The sequence below is a fragment of the Saccharomyces eubayanus genome, chromosome XIV, assembly GCF_001298625.1.
Source record: "Saccharomyces eubayanus strain FM1318 chromosome XIV, whole genome shotgun sequence".
NCBI lineage: Eukaryota > Fungi > Ascomycota > Saccharomycetes > Saccharomycetales > Saccharomycetaceae > Saccharomyces > Saccharomyces eubayanus.
In genome coordinates this window covers 633,877-649,554 of record NC_030973.1, presented here as the reverse complement: position 1 = coordinate 649,554, position 15,678 = coordinate 633,877, and the positions used below count along the sequence as shown (strand labels likewise).

The window sequence follows — 15,678 nt, the reverse complement described above, 5'->3', positions numbered from 1 at the left end:
TATTTAGAATATATTATATATCTGATGGAAGAGGTGTTTTTTGCTTTTTAACGTTGTCATTTGTATGATCAGCCTGTTTCCTCTTTTGCTTGACGTTGGCGTTCTTCGAGGCCTTCTCCTGGGTTCTGCACTTTTCCAAGTATTCCGAGGGATCGGTCAGTGTGAGGCCATCGTCGGTGAGTTGCTCCAGCACGTAATCGATCTCTTCTGGGGTCTTACAACGGGCAAAGAACTGGAAAAACTTGGATTTCCCAGGGACGATTCTGCTTAGCATGTATTTTGTATTGCCAATATGGTTGTCGAACTTGGTTGCCCATTGCAGGAACTCGCGACAGGCGGCAACCCAGGGAAGGACATCTTTCGTCTCGCTGGTAGGGTGGTCGAAGACTGCAGGGTTTCTTTCAGCGCATTCTGCAATCATGCCACCGATCTTGGTGTTGTTCCAGTGGTTGGATTGCAGCTCATGGAAATGGGCGCGGTCACGGATAGCGCCGTTTACGATCAACGACACGTTGTTTGACTGGCATATCCCGTAGATCGCGGCGATGTAGTCCGTGATGGGCTGCTCTCTATTTCTCATTTCCGTTTTCCTGCAGTGCACGGTCAGGTTGCTGATACCTGTGGCACATAGGCAGGTGACGAGTTGCAGGGTGTCTTGTTCAGTGTCCAGGAGCCTTATTTTTACGCTGATGGGCTTGCCGTGGGGCTTGCCCACGTTCTTGACCAGCTCTTTCAAGATGAGGCACAGCGTGTCTGGGGTGCGTAAGAGGGCGGAACCCATGCCGGAGTGGATGGAAAAGTGCTTGGGACAACCTGCGTTGATGTCTATACCGTTGACATCGCCGATCACTTTTAAAGCGGCCTGGGTGGCCAGCGCCGGGGAGGCGGACCCGAGCTGGAAGATCAGCTTGGAAGACTCCAATTTCGGGTACGTTCTAAAGACCAGGGTCTCAGGTCTTGCCTGGACCTTGGAGGGCACGACGTAGTCCACTGTTTGCAGCGTAGTGTTTTCTCTTCTGACGCACTGAACCAGTTTCTTATCGATAATTTCCGGGGACCAGACGAGATCAGCGCCGTGAGCTAGTGCCATCAACCTCGTGGGCAGCTCACCCGCTCTCACCATTGGTGCCAGGACCAGTTTCCCCGCGTACGTGACCATGATATGAGCGCGATGTTGTGGTTTGTAGTCTGGTCTGGCTTGTATGGACGAAATGGCAAAAGTTTTTCAAAACTATTTCATTTTTCTTCAAGCGATGCGATGAGCAAGCGCAGCGCGAAAAGCGGCAATAATGAATTAATAATTAACTGATGAATATAAAGAATGACGGAGAGGTACGTAACTACGTGGCAGAGAAAGAGACATATGTATGTATGGGTAAATGCTGTGAGTGGGTGGGGGAGCGCTTATGAGTATAGTCTTTTGTATAGTGGCTTGTCGAACTTGACGGCGACGGAATTCCTCCTGTGATGGTGTCTGTTGCACGGACAAGACGAGTCCGAGTGAGAATCGGGTGTCTGGGGCTCCGGCAAGTCTCTGATGGGAAACATCACGTTGTTGTGCTGGGCGTACGAGACAGACCGTTTCATCTCGGACGACGAGCGGTCTTCGAAGGAGGGCAGCTGCGGCTCACTGGCCCTTCTCTGAAAGTTTTTGTGATGCGCACACTGGTGGAAGTCGCCCGCGGGCAGTACGGAGTTGCGTCTGGACGGCGAGGTCGAGCACGAGCTCGACCTCGTGGCGACGGCAGCGGTGTAGTTACTCTTGAACAACGAGGGCGGCGTTGGGTCGGCGGCGGCGGGCGCAGACACGTTCAGCACGGTCTCGATGATCTCGTTTTCGCTCGATAGGGTGGACGGCAGGCCGGCAGAGCTGCCCCTGGGGGAGCAGGAGTTCGAGCCGGCGGACGAGGAGCAGCAGCTGCTGCTCCTGTCCGTAGCCGGCTTATAGTGGAACGTGATGTGGGCAGAAACGGGCGTGTTGATAGCGCAAGGCTTGATATCGGTGGAATTCATGGCGCGTGTGATGGCCGTCTGGGAAAGGCTGTGATCTGTTGGTAAACGCAGAGAGCACAAGCGTATATATATATATATGTGTGTGTGTGTGTGCTCGTATGTGTTCAGTTTGTGCTGGGCAGTCTCGAGAAAGCCAAAAAAGCTTAACTGGCCCCGAAAGGATTGCAGCTCCCTCAGAAACCTCCGCAGCGCTGAGGGGTCGAAGCTTTTGTTTCTGCGAAACGTCTTTGTTTTCTTGCTTTTGATCCGAAAAAAGGGGTGGTGGGAGGTGAGGGGCAGAAGGGCTGGAACTGGCGCCGGTGCGCTGCTGTGGTGTTCGGGTGCTCGCGCCAGCTTGATGTCACTGCAGCGTGGGGGAGGGGCGGGTGATGTCAGGAAAGGGGAATCAGCATGACGTGGGGAGGAGAAGGAAGGAGTAAGCCTTTATATGTTACCCTATTTTTATACGGGTAACGTTTTAAGATTCCGGTGGTATTACCCCGAGCACGTGTTCCTTTTTTTTTTTTTTTCGTCGTTTGCAGCCACGTGATGGTTTCTGACCAGGGCTAATCTTATATCGTGTGGAAAATTTAGTATATCTTGCATGCAAGAAAAATTGATTAGTAAATAAAAAAATACCGCGTAATACTAATAAGGACAACCGCTTCAGCTCAAAGTATAGAGAAACGGTAAGGGAGGTACGCTATCTCTCAGTTTTAGAAACCATGAAATTCTCACACTCGTTGCAGTTCAATTCCGTACCGGAATGGTCTACCAAGTATCTGGCCTATTCTCAACTGAAGAAGCTGATCTATTCCTTGCAAAAGGATAAGCTGTACAGCAACAACAAACACCACAATGCGCAGCCCCACGAGGCCGACGACGAGAGCCTGCCGCTCTTGTCCGACGCATCTCCAGATGACCAGTTCTACATCTCCAAATTTGTGGCTGCTTTGAACCAAGAACTGAAAAAAATTGATAAATTCTATATATCTCAAGAAACGGGCCTCATCGCCAACTACAACGAGCTAAAGGACGATGTTATGGAACTAGAGAACAGCAACAAGGCCAACCAGCTGTTCAACCAGCAGCAGCAGCAGCATCAAACACAGAACGGGGTAAGAAGCAGGAAGTCCAAGTCGCAGCAGCGTCAAAGAAGGTTCAGTAGTGTCTCCTCTACGGACTCGAACCCCTCCTTGACAGATATGTCCATCGATTCCGCGCCCGTCATCCGTACCCAGGTCTCAAACACCACCAACAACGCGAACTCTTTGCAAAATCTCGCCTCCACTTCAGCGTCTCTTTCCAACACCAACTCGGTCTACCTCTCCCCCATCACCCAGCACAGGTTGTCCTTGAAAAAGAGATTGATATCCGTCTACACCCAACTTTCCGAGTTGAAGGACTTTATCGAGTTGAACCAGACCGGGTTTTCCAAGATTTGCAAGAAGTTCGACAAATCTCTAAACACCAACCTGAAGCAGAACTACCTGAACTACATCAAGTTTCACTCGCACGTCTTCAACCCTGCCACAATAAACAGAATCCAGCACCATATCTCCGAGACCATTCTTACGTATGCCAACTTGAACAAGGATACCCGCCAACCCTCCACCACTTTTAACCTGGACGCGGACCAGATCAATGACTACGACAACGACGAAGGAGACTATGACGAAGAAGATAGCGACGGCAACAGGCAGGAAATCGTTGAATTCCAGGACGCCGAACGCGAACTGTCCTCCCATTTGAGGGACCATGTCGTCTGGGAAAGAAACACAGTCTGGAAGGATATGATGAATTTAGAAAGAAAATATCAGTCCGCCAAGACCGATAACAAAAATTTTATGAAGCTAAGTTCCAGCCAATTGCGGCCCAACGCCAATATCTCGGAATCCATGGCAATGGCAAACGGCAATGCCGGCATTATTGCTCCCTCGTCGGGCTCCTTGACCTTCCACCAACTGATACACTTGCCGCCCAAGCAATGGCTCCAATTCCTCGCAAGCCAAACATCCTTACTCAAATTCGTAATAATCACCTCCATTTTCATCGCACTATTGACTTTCAACTTAACACCATTCACCACTGATTCCTTACAGAAAAACTGTTTCGCCATCTTGATCTATGCATCTCTGCTGTGGGCCACTGAAACAATCCCCCTTTTCGTGACCTCTTTGATGATTCCCCTGCTCATTGTAGTGTTCCCCGTCATCAAGGACCCAGTCACCTCCCAGCCCATGGCCCCTCGTGAATCTTCCCAGTTCATCTTATCGTCAATGTGGTCAAGTGTCATCATGCTTTTGTTAGGTGGGTTTACTTTGGCCGCTGCTCTTTCCAAATACAACATCGCCAAAATCCTTTCCACCCACATTTTGGCCTCTGCCGGTACAAACCCGCATTTCATTCTCTTAACAAACATGTTCGTAGCACTCTTTGTCTCCATGTGGGTTTCCAACGTCGCTGCACCCGTGCTTTGTTATTCCATCATCCAACCTTTGCTAAGAACACTTCCAAGGAACTGCACCTATGCTAAGGCCTTAATTCTAGGTATCGCCCTCGCCTCTAACATCGGTGGTATGTCTTCCCCCATCGCTTCTCCTCAGAATATTTTCTCCATTGGCATAATGGACCCTTCGCCATCTTGGGCCGAATGGTTTATGATTGCGTTACCGGTGTGTTTCATTTGTATCATGGCGACTTGGGTTCTCTTGATCATAACTTTCCCACCCGAACCAAATGTGAAAATCCTACAATTGCATCCATCTCGTGATCCGTTCACTTTGACACAATGGTTTGTCAGTTTAGTTTGTATTACAACAATTATCCTTTGGTGCCTTTCCAACCAAATCTCTGGTGTTTTTGGTGAAATGGGTATAATTTCCATCATACCGATTGTGGTTTTTTTTGGTACAGGTCTTCTAACCTCAGATGATTTCAACAACTTTATGTGGACGATCGTCGTCTTGGCCATGGGAGGTACGACTTTAGGTAAAGCGGTAAGCTCATCTGGTTTATTGTCCACAATGGCACACCTAATCAAATCGCATGTCGAACATGAACCGATTTTTATCATTGTGTTGATCTTTGGTCTTGTAATTCTTGTAATGGCAACTTTTGTTTCACACACCGTCGCGGCAATGATCATTGTCCCACTAATGAGCGAAATCGGTGCAAACTTGCCCTCAGGTGATCATTCTAGATTACTAATCATTATAGCTGCTTTACTATGTTCCAGTGCTATGGGTCTACCAACCTCTGGTTTCCCCAACGTGACCGCAATTTCGATGATTGATGAAGTTGGTGATAGGTATCTGACCGTGGGCACATTCATTACAAGAGGTGTCCCAGCTAGTTTATTAAGTTATGTTGTTATTGTCACAGTAGGCTACGGTCTCTTGAAGTTAATGGGATTTTAAGGTTGCAAAGACGGAAATATAAATTATTAGTATTGTATATATATGCGAAATTTATTTATTTTGATTTTTACTTAATCTTCTCAATCACAACCGAAATACTTGGAATCAAGAAATCTGGTTAATGCCCACTTGTATTGATGAGTTTGCAGTTTTTCCCTAGTGACAATCATCCCAGCAAAAATGTTGACTTTATTATCAAATGCGTTCAATATACGTCTAATACCAACTTCGGTCGCTAAGTAAACCACTACGCTAATCTTTTCCAAATCAATACCGTGGTCTAAAAGTACCTGGATGGCCATGATCATGGCAGCACCACTGATGATTTGACCCTCCATGAGGAAAACCTTCCCGAACTTTTCTATGCTTGGGGGTAAAAATTCGCAATGCAGTTGTGGCTCCCCAGTCTGTGAATCCGACTGAATCAACAGTTTACCAATGGTGATATTGGGGATTGTTTTCCTTAAAGGCTTCATAAAACAATCACCAGATCGTATAATGTTCACGGCAGTGACTTGATCAAACTGACACGAAATAACATTCTCCATGGAATGTTCACCAGGCGTTATGATGTTTGTATGAGTTACCGGAATATCATCAAGTGCCCATGAGAGCAATAATGTAGCTAATCTGTCGAAATAAAAAACAAAGTCTGCGCAGTTTAGATTTTTGTTAAGAAGCATAGTATGCAATGAAATGACTTGATTAGTGCGCGGCAATTCGTGAATCATGTCGCGATTGATAAGGTATTGTGAATGGGAAGAGCCTAATCTGATCAATTCTCTCAAATGTTCGTCCGATTTCAGCTCTAGTTTGGATTTTATGTGATTGATCATTAAACCTACGGCAGTACCATTGTCACTCATGGATGGGATGATGGCATTTGCATTTTTCATCGTTGGTTTCACAAATTTCTCTGCATCAGGCTTCACAAATTTTTCCCACTGTTGGATACAGCCATCCAGATCTCTCCCTCTAGACACAATATCTCTAGATAATCTTCTTGCCAAGCAGACATCTAAATCAGCATCCACGTAAATTTTCAAGTCCATTAAATCTAGCAATCGAGGGTCGTGTAATGCATAAATCCCTTCGATGACCACCACACTAGCCCCATATATAACAATGTTCTTATCGGGAACCCTGTTATGGTGCACAAAACTATAAACTGGAATATTTGTTCTTTTACCCTCTTTCAAATTCAAAATGCACTTATATGCCAGATCTAAATCAATGGCGTCTGGTTCGTCGAAATCGTATTCGTTCCTGAAAGCACGAGCCCTATCTTCTGCATTCAACGGCTTGTAGAAGTTATCCAAGGAGATTAATACTGTCCAGGGAACATTGATTGACGATACGATCTTGGCAGCAACGCTTGTCTTACCTGAACCAGAAGTACCACCTATACCAATGATGTATGGAGTTGTCCATGGTGGGATATATCGAGAGCTTTTCCCCTCAAAGTTCTCGCTCTTTTTTACATCAGTTTCACTATTCATCGCCGCATCAGACTTCAATGTGTCTCTCGTTTCATCGTCTAGAATCGAAATAAACGACGAAGAGCGTTCCTTTGATGGTGCTATACGGTGAGACATAATAAATAAACCGTATCCCGGAAATGCAAATTATTAGACCTTTAAAGGAGGTGGCGTATAAATAATAATAAAGAAATAAGAATGGCCTACAGCCTCACGAAAAATATTTCATATCGCTTATCTGCCATCAAATTTTTCAGTTTTTTTTTTTCATCTCGAAGCTCATCGGACTGGAAAAATATTTCGATGTGGGTTTAACAATAAAGATGATTAAGGGCAATGTTGCAAATTAAAGTTCTGTAACAGGCGGATTAGCGCTGCATATTTGACATCTCAAATGCACTCAAAATGGAACAGTCCCATATAGTTTGACAACCGCAGATGTGGAAAGTAGCCTCAGTATGCGTTACCCGGTCCCGATGCATGATGATCTTAAAGAAGTATAAACTCTGTAAAGGCAAAATGGAAAGTTGGTCGGTATGTTTATGCAAGTTTCCAAATACAGTGTTAAATATTCATCGATAAAAACATATGTCAAACTCTATATCAGGTACTGGTAAGCGAAGAGTGAAGAGAACCTATGAAGTTACCAGGAAAGATGATGGCGTAATAAGTGCCGAGTCAGCCTCTCCGATGAGTAGGGAAGAGGAAGAGGAAGAGGAAGAAGCTAGAAAGGAGGACCCTATATTTTTGCGACCAAAAAAATCACGTTATGACCCAAATAAAACTTTTTCCTCTACCAGACAAGGATCGGAGGATCATGCGGTATCAAAGGAAGAACTATTAGAATCAGAGAGGAAAGCTTCCAATAATGGCAAGCAAGCTCTGTTAAAGAGCGAGGTTTCTGCGATGGGGAATCTGGTACATGTAACCCAAAATCAAGCTGAGAATGCTTCTAATTCAGATTCAAATGGGGGAGAAGATCGAAGTCGCAAAGCGGAAGTTGTGCATAAGCAAACTAACGCTAAAAAGAGTGAAAATGGAAATAGACAACGAATGTGGGAAGAACAGCAGCTACAAAACGCGATGGCTGCAAAAAATGACAATCCTGATGACATCACCGTAGAGGGGTCTGACAAGTACGACTATGTATTCGATACAGATGCAATGATTGATTACACCAACGATGACGATGATTTGCTGCCTGAAGAAAAACTTCAATACGAAACTCGTTTAGCAGAAGCATTAGAGACTGAGGAAAAACGTATACTAACTATACAAGAAACAAGAAAATTATTGCCTGTATACCAATATAAAGATGAACTACTTAAGGAGATCGAGAAACATCAAGTGTTGATTATAATGGGTGAAACTGGGTCAGGTAAGACTACGCAATTGCCTCAATATTTAGTAGATGATGGTTACACCAAACAGGGGGAGTTCCAAATTGCCATAACGCAACCTCGTCGTGTGGCTGCCACTTCTGTTGCAGCGAGAGTGGCCGACGAAATGAATGTTGTACTTGGTAAGGAAGTGGGCTACCAAATTCGTTTTGAAGATAAGACTACTCCCAATAAGACAATTCTGAAATATATGACAGACGGTATGTTACTGAGGGAATTTCTTGCAGATTCCAAGCTATCCAAGTACTCTTGCATTATGATTGACGAAGCTCATGAACGTACCTTAGCTACAGATATCTTGATAGGTTTGCTGAAAGATATTTTACCCAAAAGGCCTAACTTAAAACTATTAATTTCATCAGCCACAATGAATGCGAAAAAGTTCTCGGAATTTTTTGATGATTGTCCCATCTTTAACGTTCCTGGGAGAAGATACCCTGTCGATATTCATTACACATTACAACCGGAAGCAAACTACATACACGCTGCCATAACAACAATTTTCCAAATTCACACCACACAAGCTTTACCAGGGGATATACTGGTGTTCTTAACAGGGCAAGAAGAAATCGAAAGAACAAAGAGTAAATTAGAGGAAATTATGTTTAGATTAGGTTCTCGAACAAGGGAAATGCTTATAACACCTATCTATGCAAATTTACCTCAAGAACAACAATCGAAAATTTTTCAACCGACTCCAGAGAACTGTAGGAAAGTCGTCTTGGCAACTAATATTGCAGAAACATCCTTGACCATTGACGGTATCAAATACGTTATTGATCCCGGATTTGTTAAGGAAAATTCATATGTACCTTCTACAGGTATGACACAACTTTTGACGGTACCATGCTCAAGAGCTTCAGTAGATCAGCGTGCCGGTAGAGCTGGCCGTGTGGGGCCAGGAAAGTGTTTTAGAATTTTTACAAAATGGTCATATTCACACGAGTTAGAACTCATGCCCAAGCCTGAGATTACGAGAACAAATCTCTCTAACACTGTATTGCTATTATTATCTCTGGGTGTTACCGATTTGATAAAATTTCCTTTAATGGATAAACCAGGTATTCCCACATTACGAAAATCCTTGGAGAATTTGTACATTTTAGGTGCGTTGAATAGTAAAGGGGCGATTACCAACCTGGGCAGAATGATGTGTGAATTCCCCTGTGAACCTGAGTTTGCAAAAGTTCTTCATACAGCTGCTTCGCACGAGCAATGCCAAGGTGTGTTAGAAGAGTGTTTGACCATAATTTCGATGTTACACGAAACATCGTCACTATTTATTGGTCAGAAGAAGGAAGCTGCAGCAAGCGTAACAAGTGAAGTGGAAAGTGACCATATGTTGTATTTAGAAATTTTCAATCAGTGGAGAAATTCCAAATTTTCCAGGAGTTGGTGCCAGGATCACAAAATTCAATTTAAAACGATGTCGAGGATAAGAAACATTAGAAACCAACTATTCAGGTGTAGTGAGAAACTGGGGTTGGTGGAAAAGAATGATCGGGCTAGAGTGAAGGTAAGTAATTCAACGGTTTACTTGAATGGCAGGATAACGCGTTGCTTCATAAGTGGATTCCCAATGAATGTTGTACAGTTGGGGCCCACCGGATACCACACGATGGGTAAATCGTCAGGTGGACTAAACGTTAATATTCATCCCTCCAGTATCCTTTTCGCTAATTACAAAGAAAAGGCGCAGAGACCAAGCAAATATGTGCTTTATCAACAATTGACGCTGACATCGAAGGAGTTTATCAGAGACTGTCTGGTTATTCCTAAGGAGGAATGGTTGGCGGAGATGGTTCCGCAAGTTTTTAAAGGCTTGCTTGGGGAGAAAACAAATAGAGGAAGAGAATGAGGGTTAAACTAATGTATGTATGCTATGCCCAGGGAAGCAGGCCCCATTCTATATGCATGTTGAGGCGTAGCGGGGAATACGGTATACGCACATATATAGATAGATATAAATATATATATACAGATATTATCGTTGTAATTTGCGATACAAATCATCCAAAACGTTTCTCTTAATTTGCAATTCTTGCTCGCGTTGCTGGATGAAATCTTCCCACTCGGATGGGCTTTTGCTCAGTAAATTTTTAGTGTCTTCATGTTCGGATATCAAAGATTTGCAAAGCTTTAAACGATGTCTGATAGAACCTGTTGAAGTTTCCAACTGATTCGAGAGGTTGTTTGGATCCTTTCTTATTTGGTGTAATGAATAGAAAATATGCGGTATGAATTCGCCATTGGAATTGGTGGAGGGAGCACTCAGATTTGTGGCCTGCTGTGGGGTAGCGGAGTGGTCTTTGCCATCTACATTTTCCGTTGACGAAGATTCTTGTTTTGTCATGTCAGCATTGGACTCATCGATATTGGGACTGGTGGGTAGCAGCACCTGCTGTATCTGCTTCAGTACGTTGTTCTGTAGACTCATTTCCTGTACGATGTTTTTTTGAATTTGTCACACAATACTTTTGCTCCCTTTCATACGTGCTGGTTATAATTTTTCAGTTTTTTTTGTAGTTTTTCTTCTAGTTTTTCTTCCGTTGTTCCCTAAAATGAGATGGATATTAACAGTAATGGTAATAAGGTTAACATAATACGATATAAAAGGAAATTAAGTTTTTTCTATTTTATTCTATCTATTTATACGTACAGAACTAAAACGAAGTGAAGAAAAGGTGACTGATATACGGAAATAATAATATTATTATATATATAAATGAAGTAGATGAAGAAAGAAAAAGGGAAAGGAATGGATGGGAATGAAATGAGGCTATTGGTTGCTCGTAAAAAGATGAATTAAAGATTTGGCAGCTTTGATGCTCATCGGGGTTTCTTGCCCCTGGTACAAGGCGCAATTATGACTATTGAAATGCTTTGCGTTTATGATGTTGCGTATAGGCGTTGTGGTATCTGTGATGTCCGTGTGCGCGGTAGAACTCAAGGGTTCGCTCCCACCATGGGAGCATGTAAAAGAAGATGCATTGCCGTAAGAGTTGTAGATAGAGGATGGGGTTTTGATCTTAGACTTGGCAGGAGTCTTGTAATGGCCCTGAGACAGCACCAATTTCCTCCTCTTGGTCAAGGGTTCCGACCTCGTGTGAGTGGCCCCCTTATAGGGCCTTGTCATGCTGTGGTTCAACTTTAAATCAGTAAACTTCTTGTTTGTTTGCTTAGTCTTGTACTTGTAGTAGGCAAACTGTAAACGAATCTGCAATTTTTTCGATAACTCAGAATAGTTCTTGTCCAGCTCCTCTGTGCGGACATCGTCCTGGACAGGTTGCTTCCCGGGACACGGCATACCTCCACCACCACCTCTCATCAAGGGAACAGGCAGACTCTTTACGTTTTCGTATACTTCAGGGCTGACCATCAAACTCTTGATGGAGGGGAGGCACACAGCGCCGACGCTGTTCTCCCCACGACCCCTAGCCTCGCTGGCATCTGCGATGTTGGCAATTGCCAACTTGTTGATCTTCGAGCTAGAAAACTCTCCCAGTGGTAACCTCTGCTTCATTATGGACATGGATGGTATTTTATCCTCTTTACCTGCGTCACTGCTGCAATTGTCTTTTTGTGTGAACTAACCAGTAAACTGTATATGAGTTTGTGTATATATAATCTATAAAGCAACTAATCAAGCACACAAACCTGTCAGAAACCTTTTTCTATCTATTGTCGTTTGTTTTTCGTTTGTTTTTTCGTCTTTTTTGTTTTTGTTTTCGTTTTTTGTTTATTTTCCGGCCCAAAACGGCGCGTCTACGCGACGCGCCTTTTTTTTTTCGTTCTCTGGAATAAATGAATAGATGAATAACGTAGATTACATTGGAAAGGGCATCTGGGAGACCCATTGGCTCAGATTGGACAGCTGACGCGGCTCAATGAGATCACCGTGGCCGCTGGCGATCTTCAGGATGTAGTCGTTCAACTCCGCACTGCCTAGGATGTCTACGTGCTCGGCGCTCCTAGCTCCACCACGGATGTCGAACCTATCTGGCTGGTGCTTCATCTCCACCACGGTGACGTTGATCCCAGCAGGGTTGTACGGCGAAACTCCTTGGGCCCACTTGTGGCACATCGAGTGCGCCACGAGTGGCACGGTTCCGTCGCCCTCCGTGAAGTATACTGGCTGCTTACTTTCGTAGTCGATAGTCAGGTTGAGGGTAGACGAGTCTTTTTCTTCCTTGTAAACGTACGCCCTTTCGGTGGGGTTGTTCACCCCGTATATACAGTAGATCTTCATGTGGGGAGCGTCCGGGAGGGGCACCTCCATGGGGTTGGACCAGTACCTGTGGTGCAGCTCGTTGTCGCTCAGTTCCTTTTCTGTCTTAGAGTATCCAAACGAGTATTGGTCACGTACTCTTTTCTGTAACCATTCGGGCGAAATTGCCATGGTCAAATTGATGGCATCTTTCATCGTTAGGTTCTTGTCGAACGCACTGCTCGTGTTCTTTTCAAACCGAATGAAGTTCCCGTACGTATCAGTGTTGTTGTTTAAAGCATCTTCTGCAGACGATTCCATGTCCCCCCAGATGACCTCCTCTCCCTTGGGTAACATCGATGGAATACCGCCCCACGTTTGTAGCATCTTCACTCTTTCACTTCTGGAGAAAAACTTTTCTAGTCCGTACATGGCTAACGCATTCAATTGAACAGTGTCTTTCATTTCACCACTAATCAAGGCCGGAACACTTTTGGGGGCACCCAGAAGCGTCCCCGCTGCATTGATAAATGAATCAATATGTTTATCAACCCAGCCACGGCCACCGTTACCATAGAGAGGACCTTCAGCCTCGACCCATTTCAAAAAATAAAAAATGATCTGAGACCCCATGGAATGCCCAATCAGACAGACTTTTTCGCCATTCAACTGATAAAATAGTTCGATTTGGTCCTTTAACTTGGTAAAATACCTGTCGCGTCTTTCTAGGTCCAAATACGCCAGTCTCCAATCATAAGCGGCACTTGTCATACTGTTGGGTTCATATCCAATCACCCCCAGATTCTGGAAAACTTTGTTCCAAATCCAGTACCCTGCAATGAAGTAATCAGTGGACTCAAAACCCTGCGCCGCACGTAACGTGAAATTAGGTGGATCTAGCCCAGTTTCTGGATCTAGCATTACGTGCTTCAACCAACACACCTTATCCATAACCATAGTCTTCAACATGTAAAAACTACCCCACAACCGCTTACGGAAGTGAGCAGAACTATCACATTCGTCGTCTCCAATAACCCCCCAGCTTTCAATACCGGTAGAAATAACACCGGGAACCATCACTACAGGATGTTTGGCTTCAATGTCTAAATCTCGCAGAAGCTGTTTACCGACGGCGAAATTCTCACTAAGATCATCTAAAGATGATGTTGAGTAGTTACCGGTTTGAATATCGTCAATAAATGAACTCAAGCCCTGTGGCAAAACATCTTTCCAGTCATCCAAATACACTTTGAGGGAATCAAAATTCACAAAGCTATCAAACAAGTCGCTATTACTATTATGAACGTGATACGCGCCAAAACTAAACGGCAAAAGGACACCTAGGAACGCACCAAGAATAAAGATGAGTCTTCGGGAATCTCTCCAACGTTTCCTGCCATCCTCAACCCTTTCTCTATCAACAGTTTTACCATGATCTTTTCTTCTACCACTGCCACTACCATTCCTTCTTTTCTTATGGCTCAGTCCTTGCTGATGATGGATGTGGTTCTTCTTCTCTCCCCTATCGTGAGCAGAATTTTCTTCACCGGAATCTTCCTTCTTGTTCTGAGCTTTTCTTCGAAATAGTGTTCCCATGTTCCGCTTGATTTCCGCCACACTCGTTACTATGAAACTCTTGTATGGGCTGTTTATTCAAAGCCCTTTTTTTCATATCGGTATTTACTAAGTTTCTTACTTTTTTCATTTTCAACACCTTCATTGGCTTTCAACTTTGTACTCGGACATTATTAATAAAAGGAAGGGAAGCAAAGCGAAGGACCATTCAGGAGAGAGTATATAAGCACGCACTCTACCCTATATTGAGCTATTTGTAAGCTAGAAGCAAGGTATAAGCAAGGCGCAAACAAGAAAATTACACTTTTGTCATAATGATTAGGTCTACACTAAGTAGCTGGAGGGAATATCTAACTCCCATAACACATAAGTCCACCTTCTTAACCACGGGTCAAATAACTCCTGAAGAGTTTGTACAGGCCGGTGACTACCTATGTCATATGTTCCCCACTTGGAAATGGAATGAGGAGTCTTTGGACGTTAGTTACAGAGAATTTTTGCCGAAGAATAAGCAATTTTTGGTTATTAGGAAAGTCCCCTCTGATAAACGTGCCGAGCAGTGTGTCGAAGTTGAAGGAACTGATGTAGACGTGAAAGACTTTGAAGGCGATGAAGATGAAGATGGTGCTTTGGAATATATAGGTGCTAGAACCGAACACGTAAAAAGTACGCCGGAGGGGAGAACTGAGGATGCACACATTGACGATATCGATGAGCTGATACAGGACATGGAAATCAAAGATGACGATGAAAATGAAGAAGCAGAGGGGCATAATGCTGCGAACCCCTTAGCTACAGATATTGCTCAGGAAAGGTACTACGACCTTTATATTGCGTACTCGACCTCTTATAGGGTTCCCAAGATGTACATAGTAGGGTTTAATGCCGATGGTTCACCACTAACACCCGAGCAGATGTTCGAAGATATATCAGCGGATTATAGAACAAAAACAGCCACCATCGAAAAGCTGCCTTTTTATAAAAATTCGGTACTATCTGTTTCTATTCATCCATGCAAGCATGCTAACGTGATGAAAATTTTGCTTGATAAAGTTCGTGTGGTTAGACAGCGAAGAAGAAAAGAGCAGCAAGAAGAACAAGAACATAAAGAGGTGGACGGTGTGGGAGATTGGGAGGATTTACAAGACGATATCGATGATTCGTTACGTGTGGACCAATATTTAATTGTGTTTTTGAAATTCATTACTAGTGTTACACCTAGTATTCAACACGACTATACCATGGAAGGTTGGTAAAGTTTTATCTTTTTGATATCAAACACTTGCCAAGCAGTCGTATGATGGAATCAACGAGATGGTAGAATTGATTATCGATATGCGGAGGCAGTCGTTTATTTTCTACGAGTTTTCCCTCCCCTCTTTTCTACTATTTTTGATAAAGGAGGGCAAAACAGAGTTTATTGAAAGAATGGATTCCTTTTCTTTTGTCCATGATCATGCTTTTATTTAACGGTTTTATTGTTAGTGCCGGCATAAATATATAAATATCTACGTTAAAAACTAGTTTAGTGACAAAAAAATATCCGAGAAGTAAGTATTCGCAACTATATATTTATAGGTGTTGTGTTTTTTTCTTTACAAACACAT

General features: G+C 43.7%; 9 protein-coding genes across 9 annotated transcripts; 3 read left to right on the top strand and 6 right to left on the bottom strand.

Annotated features, from left to right (window-relative positions):
* Positions 1-13: 13 nt before the first annotated feature.
* SMM1 (tRNA-dihydrouridine(20) synthase (NAD(+))) lies at positions 14-1,159 on the bottom strand (the record flags this gene model as incomplete). Its single annotated transcript, XM_018367762.1, has 1 exon — positions 14-1,159. The coding sequence occupies one exon, from the start codon at positions 1,157-1,159 to the stop codon at positions 14-16; it is 1,146 nt and encodes a 381-aa protein (XP_018219886.1).
* A 245-nt stretch (positions 1,160-1,404) lies between these two features.
* On the bottom strand, positions 1,405-2,013 carry DI49_4749 (uncharacterized protein; the record flags this gene model as incomplete). The annotated part of the gene is made up of 1 exon (XM_018367761.1): positions 1,405-2,013. One exon carries the CDS (start codon positions 2,011-2,013, stop codon positions 1,405-1,407), a length of 609 nt encoding a protein of 202 aa, XP_018219885.1.
* Positions 2,014-2,717: 704 nt separating this feature from the next.
* PHO91 (Pho91p) lies at positions 2,718-5,411 on the top strand (the record flags this gene model as incomplete). Its single annotated transcript, XM_018367760.1, has 1 exon — positions 2,718-5,411. The coding sequence occupies one exon, from the start codon at positions 2,718-2,720 to the stop codon at positions 5,409-5,411; it is 2,694 nt and encodes an 897-aa protein (XP_018219884.1).
* An 80-nt stretch (positions 5,412-5,491) lies between these two features.
* URK1 (uridine kinase URK1) lies at positions 5,492-7,006 on the bottom strand (the record flags this gene model as incomplete). The annotated part of the gene is made up of 1 exon (XM_018367759.1): positions 5,492-7,006. One exon carries the CDS (start codon positions 7,004-7,006, stop codon positions 5,492-5,494), a length of 1,515 nt encoding a protein of 504 aa, XP_018219883.1.
* Positions 7,007-7,477: 471 nt separating this feature from the next.
* On the top strand, positions 7,478-10,147 carry PRP2 (DEAH-box RNA-dependent ATPase PRP2; the record flags this gene model as incomplete). Its single annotated transcript, XM_018367758.1, has 1 exon — positions 7,478-10,147. The coding sequence occupies one exon, from the start codon at positions 7,478-7,480 to the stop codon at positions 10,145-10,147; it is 2,670 nt and encodes an 889-aa protein (XP_018219882.1).
* Positions 10,148-10,273: 126 nt separating this feature from the next.
* On the bottom strand, positions 10,274-10,726 carry CSE2 (Cse2p; the record flags this gene model as incomplete). Its single annotated transcript, XM_018367757.1, has 1 exon — positions 10,274-10,726. The coding sequence occupies one exon, from the start codon at positions 10,724-10,726 to the stop codon at positions 10,274-10,276; it is 453 nt and encodes a 150-aa protein (XP_018219881.1).
* A 342-nt stretch (positions 10,727-11,068) lies between these two features.
* NRM1 (Nrm1p) lies at positions 11,069-11,821 on the bottom strand (the record flags this gene model as incomplete). Its single annotated transcript, XM_018367756.1, has 1 exon — positions 11,069-11,821. The coding sequence occupies one exon, from the start codon at positions 11,819-11,821 to the stop codon at positions 11,069-11,071; it is 753 nt and encodes a 250-aa protein (XP_018219880.1).
* Positions 11,822-12,115: 294 nt separating this feature from the next.
* On the bottom strand, positions 12,116-14,092 carry LRO1 (phospholipid:diacylglycerol acyltransferase; the record flags this gene model as incomplete). Its single annotated transcript, XM_018367755.1, has 1 exon — positions 12,116-14,092. One exon carries the CDS (start codon positions 14,090-14,092, stop codon positions 12,116-12,118), a length of 1,977 nt encoding a protein of 658 aa, XP_018219879.1.
* A 293-nt stretch (positions 14,093-14,385) lies between these two features.
* On the top strand, positions 14,386-15,327 carry ATG3 (Atg3p; the record flags this gene model as incomplete). Its single annotated transcript, XM_018367754.1, has 1 exon — positions 14,386-15,327. The coding sequence occupies one exon, from the start codon at positions 14,386-14,388 to the stop codon at positions 15,325-15,327; it is 942 nt and encodes a 313-aa protein (XP_018219878.1).
* Between the last annotated feature and the right edge of the window lie 351 nt (positions 15,328-15,678).